The 15,590-nt window shown below is 33.7% G+C and overlaps 1 protein-coding gene across 1 annotated transcript in view; it reads left to right on the top strand.

The window, feature by feature from the left end:
* Positions 1–15,175, top strand: part of LOC149743941 (uncharacterized) — a 118,783-nt gene extending 103,608 nt beyond the window's left edge. The window contains exon 4 of the mRNA XM_089906018.1: positions 14,864–15,175. Within this exon, the coding sequence (XP_089762144.1) occupies positions 14,864–14,966 (103 nt within the window). The 3' untranslated portion in view covers positions 14,967–15,175. The remainder of the gene's footprint in view (positions 1–14,863) is intronic.
* The last annotated feature ends 415 nt before the right edge of the window (positions 15,176–15,590 follow it).

Raw genomic sequence — 15,590 nt, 5'->3', positions numbered from 1 at the left:
CTCATTATGGGGAAGAGTTCCTTCCATAAAGTCTGAAACTTTGTAGAAAGACAGACCATTAGTGAGGAAATATTAGCCAAAACATCCCTAATGACTAATTAGAAGACACACTTTGGAACTATGTCTGCCATGTGCTTTTTAAATTTCCACATCAAAGTTTGTAATTATGATACTCTTTTTATCAGGAAAAGAATCTCACAATGGATTAAAGCTTTTTGAGAAGACTCTATTAATGACTGAAATTTTCAAAAGGTGAAACAGAAATGTGTGAAACTACATGCTATGTCTGAACAGACAGGCCGTTTTCTGATAATGAACTTGACTTGCTTAACTGTGTATTTCTCTTTGAACATAACTTTGAATTGGCATAACTACTTAAAGTTCTAGATCATCTGGCTACTCTTTAGTGTTCAAATATCGTTGTGGAAATACTCTTGATTATTTTCTTCATATTTTTAACATACTTAAGTCCACCCTTCTGCCAGCATTCATATAGCAAATTCTCTAGGAGACTATACACGATACCATTTCTATTATATAATATTATCTCCAAATTGATTATTAGCAACAAGATGAACAAATTTTATATCAATTGTTAGGGACAAGAATAAGGATTTATTGTTTTGATAATGAAGAAATCAGACTATTTCTTCGTTTTGAAAATTACATTTCTTCGGGGAAAAAATGAGTTTGTTTATAACAGTAGTTGCCTGAGATACATTTTCCACATATGTAAGTATTTACTTGTCTTATGAAAATCAAGGGGCAAAATACATATGGTAAAATGAATGAAGTGAACTAAATCTACAAATACAGCATGATGATGTTTACATGTGTATTCTCCCATGTAATCACAACCCAGAACAAGATACAGAACTGTTTCAGCACCCATGAAGGCACTTCCTTGCCCTTTCTCAGTCTAAACTAGCCCCTAGATTTAACTACTATTCTGAATTCTCTCCTCATCAATTAGATTTGATTATCCTAGAACTTGCCATAAATGGAATCATATAGCAGTTACTACTTTTGTCTTGAGTTGATTTCACTCAGTACTATGTCTGTTAGGTTTATTCATGTTGTATATATTCGAAGTGTATTCTTTTGTACTTCTCTGTAATATTCCTTCATAAGATTTACCACAATTTACCCATTCTCTATTGTTAAGCATATGGGTTTTTCCCAGATGCTTATTATTATGAATAAATATGTTATCAATATTTTTGTCTTTGTGTGGACTCACTTCTCTTGTGTATACATTTAGGAGTGGAAATAATGGAAATGGCCAGCTATCCTGAAGCAGTTTTATAATTTTACATCCCTACCAGCCATGTATTCAATTTTTCCACCTATTCCACACATTTGGTAGTTTCTTTCTTAGTTAATTATAGTTGTCCTAGTAGCTGTATTTATTTGTACTTTTAATTTGTATTTATGTAACAGTATTTCTTTGTATTTTTAATTTGTGTTTTCCTGATGAATAGTGATGTTGACTATATTTATTACGCTTATTAGCTATTTAAATATAATTTATATGAAAATTCTTTTCAAGGGACATTTCCCATTATTTTTATTTTTTTCCTTATTGATTTGGAGAAGTCTTTTCTATATTCTGAATATGAGTCCTACAGCACATACATATAACAAATATATATTTTCTTCTACTATTTCTTTGGTGTTTTCACTTTCTTCATGAGGTTTATTGGCAAAGGAAAAAATCTTTATTATAAAGCCAATTTTTAATTTTTTGTTTTAGGACTAGTTCTTCAGTGTTTTTGATTCCTATATTAGAGATCTTTACCTATTGCAGGGTCATATAGATATCCCTCTGCGTTTTCTTATAGAGACTTTAGATTTCTTTTCACAGTTATGCCTATGAACTAAGTTTTGTCAATTTCATTGAATGGTATAAGATAGTTGTCAAGTTTTATTTATTTTTTACCATTATAGAGATAAAATTACTTGATTCAATTATCTTTCATTAATTTATTGCTTCAACATAATTTCACCTCTTTAATCTTCGATATAAGTCAAGTGCCCAAATATATGGATGTATTTTAGTACTATTGATATTGTTTGTCTATTCTTATGCCAGTACACTATGATGCTAATAACTAGCTTTTTCAGTAATTTGTCAAATCTGGGATGTATGTCCTCCAATTTTATTCTTCCTCAAGAATATATTGACTACAGTAGGTTCTTTGCATTTCAAACTAAATCTTAGAATCACCTTCTCACTTTCTACAAAAGTTAAAAAAATCTTAGACATTTTCATTGAGATTTTAGTGACTATATAAGAATATGAGGAAAATTGATACTTTTACAATGTTTTCACAAATTTGGTATCTGTTCAATTATTTAGAACTTCTTTAATGTTTTTACAGCAATGTTTGTACCCTTTATTGTAGGTTTTAGAAATCTTCTGAAATGTATTCTGCTGATTTTATATTTTTGATGTTATTAATGGTATTTAAAATTTTACTTCTAAATTGTTTGATGCTACTATTCAGAAATATACTTAATTTAATCATATTGACTGTGCATCTGGCAACTTTTAAAGTTTACTTATTACCTGAAATACTTTGTTTAGTATTCAAAACCATGATTAGGAATTAATAACTTGATATAATATTAAGCTAAATACAAACTTATGGAAATTAATTGAACAATGATTCTTTTAAATAAAAGGCTCAAGATGGGTTGACCCCCAGACATCGATAATTAAAACAAAAAAACAAAAAAATACATATCAGATAGTAAGAAAGTAACAGAAAAGAATAAGTTAGTGCAAGTAAGGTTATTCACTGTGTAAGTCCTCTAAAGTTTACAGAAATCTAGTGGAGGTTATTACATTCTGGAGTTTGATTTGGTATAGATATCATTGTACCTATATTTAATAGGCAGGTCCTGGCTGGAAAAAAATCTCTCTGTCTATAAATTCACCTGTTTATATGTCTGTATATATATATAATTAGCATTTAGCAGTGGTTTATAGTTTTGAATTCCAATAATTGCTCCTATTATAAGGAATTCAGAAGTAGAAATAAGGAGGCCAATGATAGAATGACAAGAAAAGCTAAAATTTAAGAGGAAAGAAGTAAAAAAACTAATTTTATGCCCATTGTTTCTTTGTTGGAAACCTACTCATAATTCACTTTAAATGTGTCTTCTTTGTGAAACAGTTAAAAAATAAATTCCTATCTTCGCTAACATATTACCATGCATTCTTCTATCATAACATATAAAACAATTTATCTAAATACATATAATTATCCCAAACTGGACTGTAAGTTTTTTGAGAGAAGGCAAAGAATTGTATTTGTCACTAAGTGCCTGGCAGAAAACAGAATTCATCTGGAGATGAACTGAAGAGCCTCCTGGAAGATGGAGATGAACAGAGGTACCACAGCCAACAGTCAGTCTCAACTGCCAGACCTGTGAATCAGGCCATCTGAGACACTCCAATCCTAGTGAAGTCATCATGCGACTATGGCCATATGAGCAACATCAGGCATGACCCACAGAAGACCTATCCATACTGACAACCCACAGCATTATGAGAAATAGTAAATTGTTGTTCTAAGTCACTTCAGGCTGTGGAGATTTGTGATGCAGTAATAGGTAAAGGAAGCAATTGTCATTTTGTGTAAACTATTTTTGATAACAGCAGATGGAAAATGATTTATTTTGTGAAGTAGTATTTATCATAAAAATAAAACCAAAAATTATAAAAATGAAAACACCTATAAATACAGATGATGACATGTTGAGTGAAATATTAAATGAAATTCAGTGAATAGTTAAATTTATATCTATAACTACTAAGAAAATAGGCAATCTAGAATAAAACCTCATATTACATGAATGAAAAGTCATTCAATAAAAATTCAGCTCTTGTTTCTGATTTTAAAAATAATGCAAAGGGGGCTTCCCTGGTGGCGCAGTGGTTGAGAGTCCGCCTGCCGAGGCAGGGGACACGGGTTCGTGCCCCGGTGCGGGAAGATCCCACGTGCCGCGGAGCGGCTGGGCCCGTGAGCCATGGCCGCTGAGCCTGCGCGTCTGGAGCCTGTGCTCCACAATGGGAGAGGCCACAACAGTGAGAGGCCCGCGTACCGCAAAAAAAAAAAAAAAAAAAAAAAAAGCAAAGGACATGGACATGTATACACACACATACCCACCTTGGCAAAACAGAAAATATTATAACCAAACTGTGTAAAATAATATCATTCTTATATTCCTATACATCTTTCCCATTTTATATGGATTATCACTCCCTAACTTTCCGAGTTCATTACTGTCCTTCTTTGTCCATTTCTTTATAATGTATTGTTATGATCTGAATTATGTCCCCCCCCCCAAATTCATATGTTGAAACCCTAATCCCTAGTACCGTAGAATGTGAGACTATTTGGAATAGTGTCTTTAAAGAGGTAATTAAGGTTAAAAGAGATCATAAGGGTGGGGCCCTAATCTAATAAGACTATGTCCTTATTAGAAGAGGAAGAGACTCCAGGGGTACAGGCATACAAAGAAAAGGCTATGTGAGGACACAGCAAGGAGGTGGCTGTCTTCACGCCAAGGAGAGACACCAATGCTGTCAGCACCTTGACTGTGGTCTTTCAGCTTTCTGAACTCTGAGAAAATAAATTCCTGTTGTTTAAGCTACCATTCTGTGGTATTTTGTTATGGCAGCCCTAGCTGATGTAGGGGAGGAAAGACTTTCTTTCTACCCTCCTAGGTTCAACAGCTGTCTCTATGAAATAAACTGATAAGAGGCAGACTAACAGGAGAAAAGATACATAAGTTTATTAATTTTTAATATCACATGCACGAGGGCATTACAGAAGAAAAGTGAATACCCCAAAAAAGCAGAAACATGGGAGAGCTTACGTTCAAGAAGAAAACAAATATGTGGTATGTCGGTGGAATTATCTAAAGTTGACTCTGTCTTGAATAAAAGCAAGACTAGACTAGGAACAGTCTAAAATAGACATTGTGAAGAAAACAGGGAAAAGAATTATTTATTTTACATTCCTTTATTCTAATATTTTAATCTACTCTATACTATACTAAATTTTATAAGGTGTGAAAATAAATAAAAGACAACTTCATTTAAAACATTATCAGGAAGTTTAGAAGGGAAAGCTCTCATGCACATACCAGCCTGAATAATCAGAAGGAAGACGGAAGAGAAGCAATTTTTAAAGGGTCTTTTTGTATAGAATTCTTTGTGTAACATTCTCTGGGTTTCAACTTTTTATCCATGATGTTAAGAATGTTGTTTTTCTTCTGGTATGAGGGAGGACATTTTTTACATGGGAATTTCATCTCCTGCTTTTAAGAAAAGAAAGGAATGTCTATTTAGGTCTTCTGGCCATTTTTTAACTGGATTGATTGTTTTTATGATATTGAGCTCCATGAGCTGTTTGTATATATTGGAGATTAATCCTCTGTCCATTGTTTCATTTGCAAATATCTTCTCCCATCCTGAAGGTTGTCTTTTCATCTTGTTTATGGTTTCCTTTGCTGTGCAAAAGCTTTTAAGTTTCATTAAGTCCCATTTGCTTATTTTTATTTTCATTACTCTAGGAGGTGGGTCAAAAAAGATCTTGCTGTAGTTTATGTCAAAGAGTGTTTTTCCTGTGTTTTCCTCTAAGAGTTTTATAGTATCTGGTCTTACATTTAGGTCTTTAATCCATTTGGAGTTTATTTTTGTGTATGGTGTTAGGGAGTGTTCTCATTTCATTCTTTTACATGTAGCTGTCCAGTTTCCCCAGCACCACTTATTGAAGAGGCTATCTTTTCTCCACTGTATGTTCTTGCCTCCTTTGTCATAAATTATGTGACCATATGTGCATGGGTTGATCTCTGGGCTTTCTATCCTGTACCATTGATCTATATTTCTGTTTTTGTGCCAGTACCATACTGTCTTGATTATTGTAGATTTGTAGTATAGTTTGAAGTTGGGAAGGCTTATTCCTCTGGCCTGTTTTTCTTTCTCAAGATTACTTTGACTATTCAGTGTCTTTTGTGTTTCCATACGAATTGTAAAATTTTTTGTTCTAATTCTGTGAAGAATGCCAGTGGTAGTTTGATAGGGATTGCATTGAATCTGTAGCTTGCTTTGGGTAATATAGTCATTTTCACAATATTGATTCTTCCAATCCAAGAACATGGTATATTTCTCCATCTGTTTATGTCATCTTTGATTTCTTTCATCAATGTTTTATTGTTTGAGTACAAGTCTTTTGTCTCCTTAGGTAGGTTTATTCCTAGGTATTTTATTCTTTTTGTTGTGATGGTAAATGGGATTGTTTCCTTAATTTCTCTTTCTGAGCTTTTGTTGTTAATGTATAGGAATGCCAGAGATTTCTGTGCATTAATTTTGTATCCTGCAAGCAGAAGACCTAAATAGATATTTCACAAAAGAAGACATACAAATGGCCAAGAGACACATGAAAAGATGCTAAAAATCACTAATTATTACAGAAATGCAAGTCAAAACTACAATGAGGTATTACCTCACACCAGTCAGAATGGCTATTATCAAAAACTCTAGAAACAATAAATGCTGGAAAGGGTGTGGTGAAAAGGGTACACTCCTGCATTGTTGGTGGGAATGGAAATTGATACAGCCACTATGGAGAACAGTATGGAGGTTCCTTTAAAAACTAAAAATAGAACTACCATGTGACCAGCAATCCCACTACTGGGCATATACCCTGAGAAAACCATAATTCAAAAAGAGACATGTACCACAATGTTCATTGCAGCTCTATTTACAATAGCCAGGACATGGAAGCAACCTAAATGTCCACCAACAGATGAATGGATAAAGAAGATGTGGCACATATATACGAGGAACATTACTCAGCCATAAAAAGAAACGAAATTGAGTTATTTATAGTGAGGTGGATGGACCTAGAGTCTGTCATACAGAGTGAAGTAAGTCAGAAAGAGAAAAACAAACACCGTATGCTAACGCATATATATGGAATCTAAAAAAAAAAATGGTACTGATGAATCTAGTGGCAGGGCAGGAATAAAGATGTAGACATAAAGAATGGACTTGAGGACACAGGGTGAGTGGGGAAGCTGGGGCAAAGTGAGAGTAGCATTGATATATATACACTACCAAATGTAAAATAGCTAGTGGGAAGCAGCTGCATAGCACAGGGAGATTGTGCTTTGCGACCTAGAGGGGTGGGATAGGGAGGGTGGGAGGGAGGCTCAAGAGGGAGGGGATATGGGGATATATGTATGCATATGGCTGATTCACTTTGTTGTCCAACAGAAGCTAACACACTATTGTGAATCAATTATATTCTAATAAAGATCTATTAAAAAAAGAAGCAGAAAAGGAAGATCCCTCCCTGCCCCAGCAACAATGCGCTAACCACCAGTAAGAAACTGCCACAACCTCGAACTCCTGTTCTTCTCCAGTGAAATTTTATTCAAAACAACCTTCCCCAATTTCCTCCTAAAACCTAGTAGAAATTGACCTTCCTTTTATCTCTTCACACTTACCAATGATTCACTATAGCTTGCCTGCCCCAGAACTGCAGTTCCCTGCTTTCCAGATTACACCCATTTTGCTTGTAAAGTAACTGGCTATGTTACTTTTTGAGGTTGACATTAGTCACTTTCAAAGCCCTGCTACTTTCTGTGAGAAATAAAAACTTTTCATTTTACTGGGAAGTTATCTTATAGTATAAGATTGCAAATGATGATAAAGAGTAAATAGATCCAATATTCTCTCAGATATATGTGAAATAAGCAAGAAATAAAACAGAAAGGTAGATATGTTTACTCCTTGATAGTTTATATCTTAAAAATCTATTACCATAAGGTAGATGGACATAGAATCTACGATGATTAAAAACATATATGAATAAATTGCTTATCACAGCATTCTGATTTCAGATAAATAGAAATCAGGTGATAATTTCATATCAATCATTCTATTGTCTTTGATATTTTTAAAAAGAACAAATTGTTTGCCTTAATTTCACAGCATTTATGTTACCTATCATTTTAATTGGTTAGGTACTAGGTGATTTTTAAAGTTGTATATATGTGATATGTAGCACTAAAAATAAGTTTACTGTCCATCAGTAAGGGAATGCACTATTACATTTTGATGCAGTCATACACTAGAAACAATGAGAGTTACTTAAATGAAAATGAACAAAAGTAAAAATGAATGTTGAGTTAACAAAGAAAAGATAAATATCAAAATTAGAACAATAGTTTTTCACTGGTTATATAAAGAAAGGAAGGGCTTGTCGTATGAACCTGTTACACCTTCCACATTTATTTCTAAACAAAAACGACACTTGCAGCAACGATTGTGAAGTATTTATACCTGATAAATCTAGATAAATGGTGCTCTATATTTTATGTACTTTTATGCATGTTTGAAATATTATATGATTAAATTCTTTTAAAAATGACAATTTTGTATTTCAAAGTTTTCTTTAAAAATTTCCTGCTCAAATTGAATTTTAAAGAATCTAGTAATGATTTTTCAGTGTGAAAATGATTTTATACCAACTCCATTAGATAAACAATAGATATTCCTCGATACATCTGCACCAAGCCTTTCCTTTTATGTGTGCAGAGATTCTTGGCTAGCTTTATCTTTGTCTCTAGGGGATGTATAATATCATTCTAAATTAGAAAAAAATGTACCCATGTACAATGTATACGTCTTCCATATAGCACTATCTTAAAATGTGTTAATCGAAATACAATGTACATACAAAAATGGACAAAGTATAAGTATATAGTTCAATTAATTTGCACATAGTGAGAACACTTAAGTAACACCCACACGGGTCATAGAACAGCACTTCAAAAATGTTCTCCCGCCTCTCCTTCCAAATAACCATTACCTTTATTTCTAATAGCTTAGATAGTTTTGTCTGGTTGTGTGTGTGTGTATGCATTGTGCATGGTGGGGGTTGTTGTGTATGTTTGTGTGTGCGTGCAAGTATGTGAGGGTCTCCTTTAGCCCACTTATGGGTTGATGAGATTCATCAGGGATGTTGCTTATAGCAATAGTTCATTAATTTACTTTGATTTATAATTTCATGTTACAGGAATATATTACAATTGATTTATTCATTACATTGTTGATAGATATTTGATTTGCTTCCAGTTTAGAACAAGTACAGATAAAGCTCCCATGTGTATTTTTGTTTTGTCTCTTAATGAACATATTGATATTCTGCATTTCTATTTGGTACATATAATTGGATAAAATTGTTGGTGCATGGGTGTCAACAATAGATAGTGCCAGTTTTCCATTTTTACCTGCCACATTGTAGCTCCATCAGTGATATATTTTATTGTCAATCCTATTAATTGTAGCGACCTGGTGGGTGTGTAGTGTTATCTTGTTTATTTATTTTTCCTCATGGCAACTATGTCTTGTATTGCCCTTGTGATTAATGGGAATATTTTCATACAGTAATTGGCCATTCGGATGTCCTTTTTATTTAAGTGCCTCGTCAACCATCCTGTCGATTGCTTATGAGATTCTCTGTATTTTCTTATTGATTTGTGGGACTTTATATATTTTTCTAGAAATGAGTTTTTGTCAGTTATATGTTTTGCAAATATTGTTTCTCAGCTTGTGACTTGAATATTTACTCTAATATATATAGTATTATATTAACTAGTACATTATTATATATGTGTGTGTGTGTATGTTTAACAAATTGACAAAACACTACCATATATGTGTGAGTGTGTTTCTGGACTCCCAAATCTGTACCATTGATTTTTTTGCTTATCCTTAATCCAAAACATAGCTTCCTAATTTATTTTCCAATAAATGTGATCGTCATTAGAATAATCACCAACTCTTTAATTCTTTTTAATTAAATTGCTTTTGCATTACTTATACTTCATATTTTAATATGTATTTTACAATATCCACAAAAAAACCCGATTGTAATTTTGTTTGTGATTGTGTTGCATGTTTAGAATGATCTGAGCAGATTAACATTTAACAATACTGAATCATTGATTGCAGGAATAGGATATCATCCTGCATTTATTTGGTTCTTTTCAAATGTACATAAATAAGTTTTAAAGTCTTTAATGCAAAGGACTTGTACATTTAATATGGATATATTTCATGCTTTTTGATTTCGCTGTCGATGCTACCATTTTCTTTCCATATGGCTTATATCTGGTATATAGATATTCAATCAATTGTTGCACATTTGTCTTATATTCAGAAAACTTGATACATTTATTTTATAAATATAATGGTGTATCAGCAACTTACTGAATTATTCATCAATATTATATTTCTCAATAATAATAGCTTTATGCTTTCTTCTAATGTTTGCCTTATTCCAAGAGTTCTAAAAAATAAGTCTACTAGAGATAACAACAGGCTTCCTTGCCTTCTTCCTTTGTTCAGAGAGAAAACTTTAAAAACTTTTTTTCAATTTTATTGTAATTTTTTTGCTGGAGTTCGTAAATATACTTTATCAGGTTATGGAAATTCTTTTCTATTACTAGTTTATTAAGATTGGTAACTAATTTTACCTGATGCTTTCATTGGTATTTAATGTTACAATCACGTATGTTTTCTCCTGATTCAGTCATAATGGAATTATACTAACAGAGTTTTGAATTGCAAAGGACTCCTCATTCTTGGACAAAACTCAATGTGTTCATGATGAATTGTTGTTCATGTATATTGTTCAAAATATTTTATTTAGGATTTAGGCATACTCATTTAAGTGAGAGATTGACCTGACTTTAGCAAGTATTTCTTCTTTTTCTGACCTTGGCAGAGTTTGTGTAAGATTTATGTTCTATTTTTCACTGTAAGTTTCAAAGAATTCATCAGAGAAATTCATTGGTCTTCCTGTGGAAATTTAATCAGATATTCAATTTATTCATTGGTTATAGGACTATATAAAACCTCTGTTCTTTTTTTTAATGACTTTTAATGAGTTGTATGTTGCTTTTTTTTAAGGCTTTTCAATTTACTGAGATACCCTACTCAAAAGCTGCTTATCTTCTTTAGATCTGAATGTGACAAAATTGAAAGAGCAATAAAGTAGAGCTATATCCAGCGTTAATCCTAAGAAATCCTTTTTTATCCAATTCCTTTAAAATTCTCCACAATTCGTTTTTTCTGTGTTGTTGTATTTATGCCTCATCATTTAAGTATGATTTAATGTGTGTAAAAATGCCTGTATAAATGATGATCATTATTTCTAGGTTATCAAGGCAAATTGCTAGTAATTTACAGGTATTGGACCTATGGTTTTGACTCCTGCTTTTACCTAAACTGATTAACACTTTGACAGAAAAAAAGTAAAATAATGATATATTTATTGCAAAAATAATATTTAAAATTAATTTTTCAATTAGTTGAAGTGATAATGCAGCTGTTTGCTTGCATATCACAGAAAACATGAGACGAAGGATGTCATCTGTACATTTTAGGTTAACATCAAAGAGGAATCCTATGAAATATTAACAAGAAAAGAATTAAAGTATGTATAGGTAATTTTTAAAGATTCTAATGTTCCCTGTAAAACTAATAATTGGATAGACATCAGCATTATTACTTCCCCAACATTAAAAGTTTTTAAATGATTCAAAATTTAAATACAGTAACTTATGAAGTAACCAGGTCCCATTATGACTGACCACTGAAGGGTAGATGGCATGAGGCACAATTACATGAGCCCAAGTGCCAGCTTATCCCCACTACTTCCCTCAAAGCAATTTTTACAGGGAATACTAGTTACACGTATAAGCTATTGATACATATTTTTCTTTTGACCGATCATTTAATTGTAGAGAAGGACACCATTAATCATCATTCTGATTATAATACAAAATAAAAGCAGAGTGAAAATCTAATATCTTTATTCAGAATATGGAAACAGCAATATTCCTTGAAATATTAAGGAAAATATAAAGTACACCTAGGTTTCACCACAATTACAAGTTGCATCAGTAAATGTAATTGCTCTGTATTACAGCAATTACTTTAAACTGTTTAGCCTTCTGTCCATAGGAGGGTTTTGTTTTTCTAATAGTATCAGGCCATTAAATGTGCTGACCAGTGTTATCATTGAATTTTCCTTTCCTCCTAAATCTCATGACAATGAAAGCATTTCTGCAGAGTCTATACAAAGTCACTAGGCTGGAGCTTGTCACCCAGTAATAGACTCTGTCATTTATGAGTTCCCACTTTATGTCACTCCTGAATGCTTTCACCTGAACCATTACTGAGCAACCTGAAATGTGGGGATAAATCTGCCACTGTGTTCTGCGTACAATGACAGATCATCTGAGGGTGAAAGAGTCTCAGTGAGAAGAGAGCCATTTCTATCACACCTCCCCTCTGCCTATGTATATGCATGCCTGAGCAGGACGAAACTCTGCTTTCTTACAGTGTTATTTATTGGAAGCTGTTACTCCATTGCATTTTTCACTCACAATTTGACACTTCCTCCTACAATGTAGTTGCTGCAGCGAACACATCTTTTCTGTTGTAACTGCTGTCAGTAAAGGAGAGTTAATTTCCTTCTTGCTGATTCTCAATTTGAGCATCGATGTGCCAGGCATTCTGCCTGCAGTTTGCATTCATTTCATTTAGTGCTCATGGCAGCCCTATGGAATGGATATTATTGCCTCCCTTTTAAAAAATGTCCAGGTCACAAACATAGTAAGTGGTGCAATAACTATTCAACCTTGATTTCCTCTGATTCCGAACTCTCTGCCTTTTGAATGGGCTGCGTCTCTAGTGTTTGTGCACATAATGTATTATTAGCATTGCATTTAAAAAATGTTTTTAAGTCATTAAATATACATACAACTGCTGCATATAACTTAGATGTACAATTAAATCATCATGATAAACCAAACAATGTATTCAGAAGTCAGGGTAATACCTTAAAAGCCCCTGTTTGTTCCCTGTCAACTTCATTCCCTCGGGAGTAATAACCACTTATTCCAAGTTATGTGTTATTAAATCTCTCTTTTTCTTTAGAGTTTTACTATCCATGTAAGATATATAATACGTATGTATATATATTTAGTTAGTTCGTTCATTCATTTCTAGTGCATTTGTCAATTTATATAAATGAAATTAGTATATATTCTTTTGCAGCTTGCTATTCTCAGTTAATGTTATGCTTTTGAGATTCACCCAATTTGATTCATGCAGCTGCAGTCTATTCCATGGTTGATGGACATCTGGGTAGTTTTCAGTGTTTTACTCTTATGAACAGGGCTGCAAGGAAAATTCTGGTTTCATGTCTGCAGAAGCATATGTGTAGGATTGTCTCTAGGATGTATACCGAGTAGTGGGATTGCTGGGTCATAAAACATGCACTTGTCAACTGTATTAAATAACGCCAAATTATTTTCCAAAGTGGCTGCAGCAATTTGCTGTAAGACGAGCAGTTGCTAGGTAGTTAATGAATGTGCCCATTGCTCATATCTTTGCCAATAATTGGTTTTGTCCAACTTTGGAATGTTTTCCAAATTGGTCACTGTGGTTTTGATTCACATTTCTCTGCTCTCTAATGTCCCTTTATTATTCATGTTATATCTGTGAAATCTTTGTTCATATATTTTTACCATTTTAAAATTTTGTTAGTGGTCTTTCTCTTACACACACACACACACACACACAATTTACTCACTCACTTATACATCATAAATATTCTCTTAGAACACTAATTCTTTGTGAGTTATATTTGTGGAAAGTATTTTCCACTTTGGCTTACCATTTCTTTTCTCTAGACCAACAGAAGTTCTTAAATTTATAATGTTCTTCTTTTTAATAACTTGTGAATATTAAGAAATTATTCCCTACCCAAAGCCATAAAGTTATTCTCTTATATCATCTTCAAAAACTATATATAAATTTCACTTATGCATTTAAGCCAATGACATATCTGGAATCAACTGTTGTTTGTGTTGTAAGATAAGCATTCATCTCCTTTTTACATAATGATAATTATTTTTGTATACCCATTTATTTATTAGTCCCCCAAGAATGTATAAGCTCTGTGATAAATTTGATTACCACATATAAATGACCATATTTCTATTTGGGTTGAGATTTCAATTATATAAATACATAGATCAGTTTGGAAAGTATAATTGAAGAAACACACAAAAAATGTTAAGCTCCTAAAAATGAAAAGTAGTAAAGCAAAAATACAAAGACAGGGCTTCCCTGGTGGTGCAGTGGTTGGGTGTCTGCCTGTCGATGCGGGGGACGCGGGTTCGTTTCCTGGTCCGGGAGGATCCCGCGTGCCGCGGAGCGGCTGGGCCCGTGGGCCATAGCCGCTGGGCCTGCGCGTCCAGAGCCTGTGCTCCGCAACGGCAGAGGCCGCGGCGGTGAGAGGCCCGCTTACCGCAAAAATATATATATATATATATATATATATATATATATATACAAAGACAATGCAAGAATATATATTAAAAGGTAATATATAATGAACCATTTGTTTTTTCCCCAGAAATTTGCAACCTTTAGCCAGTCTATAAAAATAATATTTCTATCAATTTTATAGGTCTTCTCTAAGGTTTAAAGTTTTATTTTTCCAGTAAAGACCATTTTGTGATATTTGATAAAATGTACTTTATATATTACTTCTGGTATATGTCATTAAATTTTTTTGCACAGTCTCAATATTAAGCTAAAAGTTTACTTTCCTAATTTACTAAGACTTTCTAATCATAAGATGATATATAATTGTATTGCCCCTTTTTCTGCAGGTATTGTCACAACCATATAGCTTCCTTTCTTTAATTTGTTAATGTTTAAAAGCATATTGATCAGTTTTCTGTTGTTAACTTAATCTAGGGGCTACCCTGGTGGCACAGAGATTGAGAGCCCACCTGCCAATGCAGGGGATACCGGTTTGGGCCCTGCTCAGGGAAGATCCCACATGCCACAGAGCAGCTAAGCCCGTGCACCACAACTGCTGAGTCTGTGCTCTGGAGCCCGGGAGCCACAACTGCTGAAGCCCACCAGCCACAACTACTGAAGCCCATGTGCCTAGAGCCCGTGCTCTGAAACAAGAGGCCACCCAGTTAGAAGCCCGGGCACTGCAACGGAGAGTAGCCCCTGCTCACTGTAACTAGAGAACGCCCGTGCGCAGCAACGAAGACTCAACACAGGCAAAAATAAAGAAAGAAAGAAAAATAAATTTAAAAAAAAATTAATCTAGAATTTCTGGGAAACAAACAAATGGTTCATTATGTATTATCTTTTAAGATATATTATTTTATTGTCTTTATATTTTTGCTTTTACTACTTTTCATTTTTAGGAGCTTAACATCTTTTTTGTTTCTTCAACTCTCTGCAAGTATATGTGTGAGACACGATTTATCTCTAAATGAATGTTTAGGGAAAAAAATCTATTCTAGGGGCTTCCCTGGTGGCGCAGTGGTTGAGAGTCCACCTGCTGATGCAGGGGACACGGGTTCGTGCCCCGGTCTGGGAAGATCCCACATGCCGCGGAGCGGCTGGGCCCGTGAGCCATGGCCGCTGAGCCTGCGCGTCCAGAGCCTGGCTCCGGGAGAGGCCA

Source organism: Delphinapterus leucas, unplaced genomic scaffold, assembly GCF_059928025.1.
Source record: "Delphinapterus leucas isolate spDelLeu-1000000601 "Yukka" unplaced genomic scaffold, BTC_Dleu_Yukka2 spDelLeu_asBTCV2_sq49, whole genome shotgun sequence".
Taxonomy (NCBI): domain Eukaryota; kingdom Metazoa; phylum Chordata; class Mammalia; order Artiodactyla; family Monodontidae; genus Delphinapterus; species Delphinapterus leucas.
Note: the sequence above shows the minus strand (reverse complement) of the source record. Positions and strands in the feature narration are given on the sequence as shown.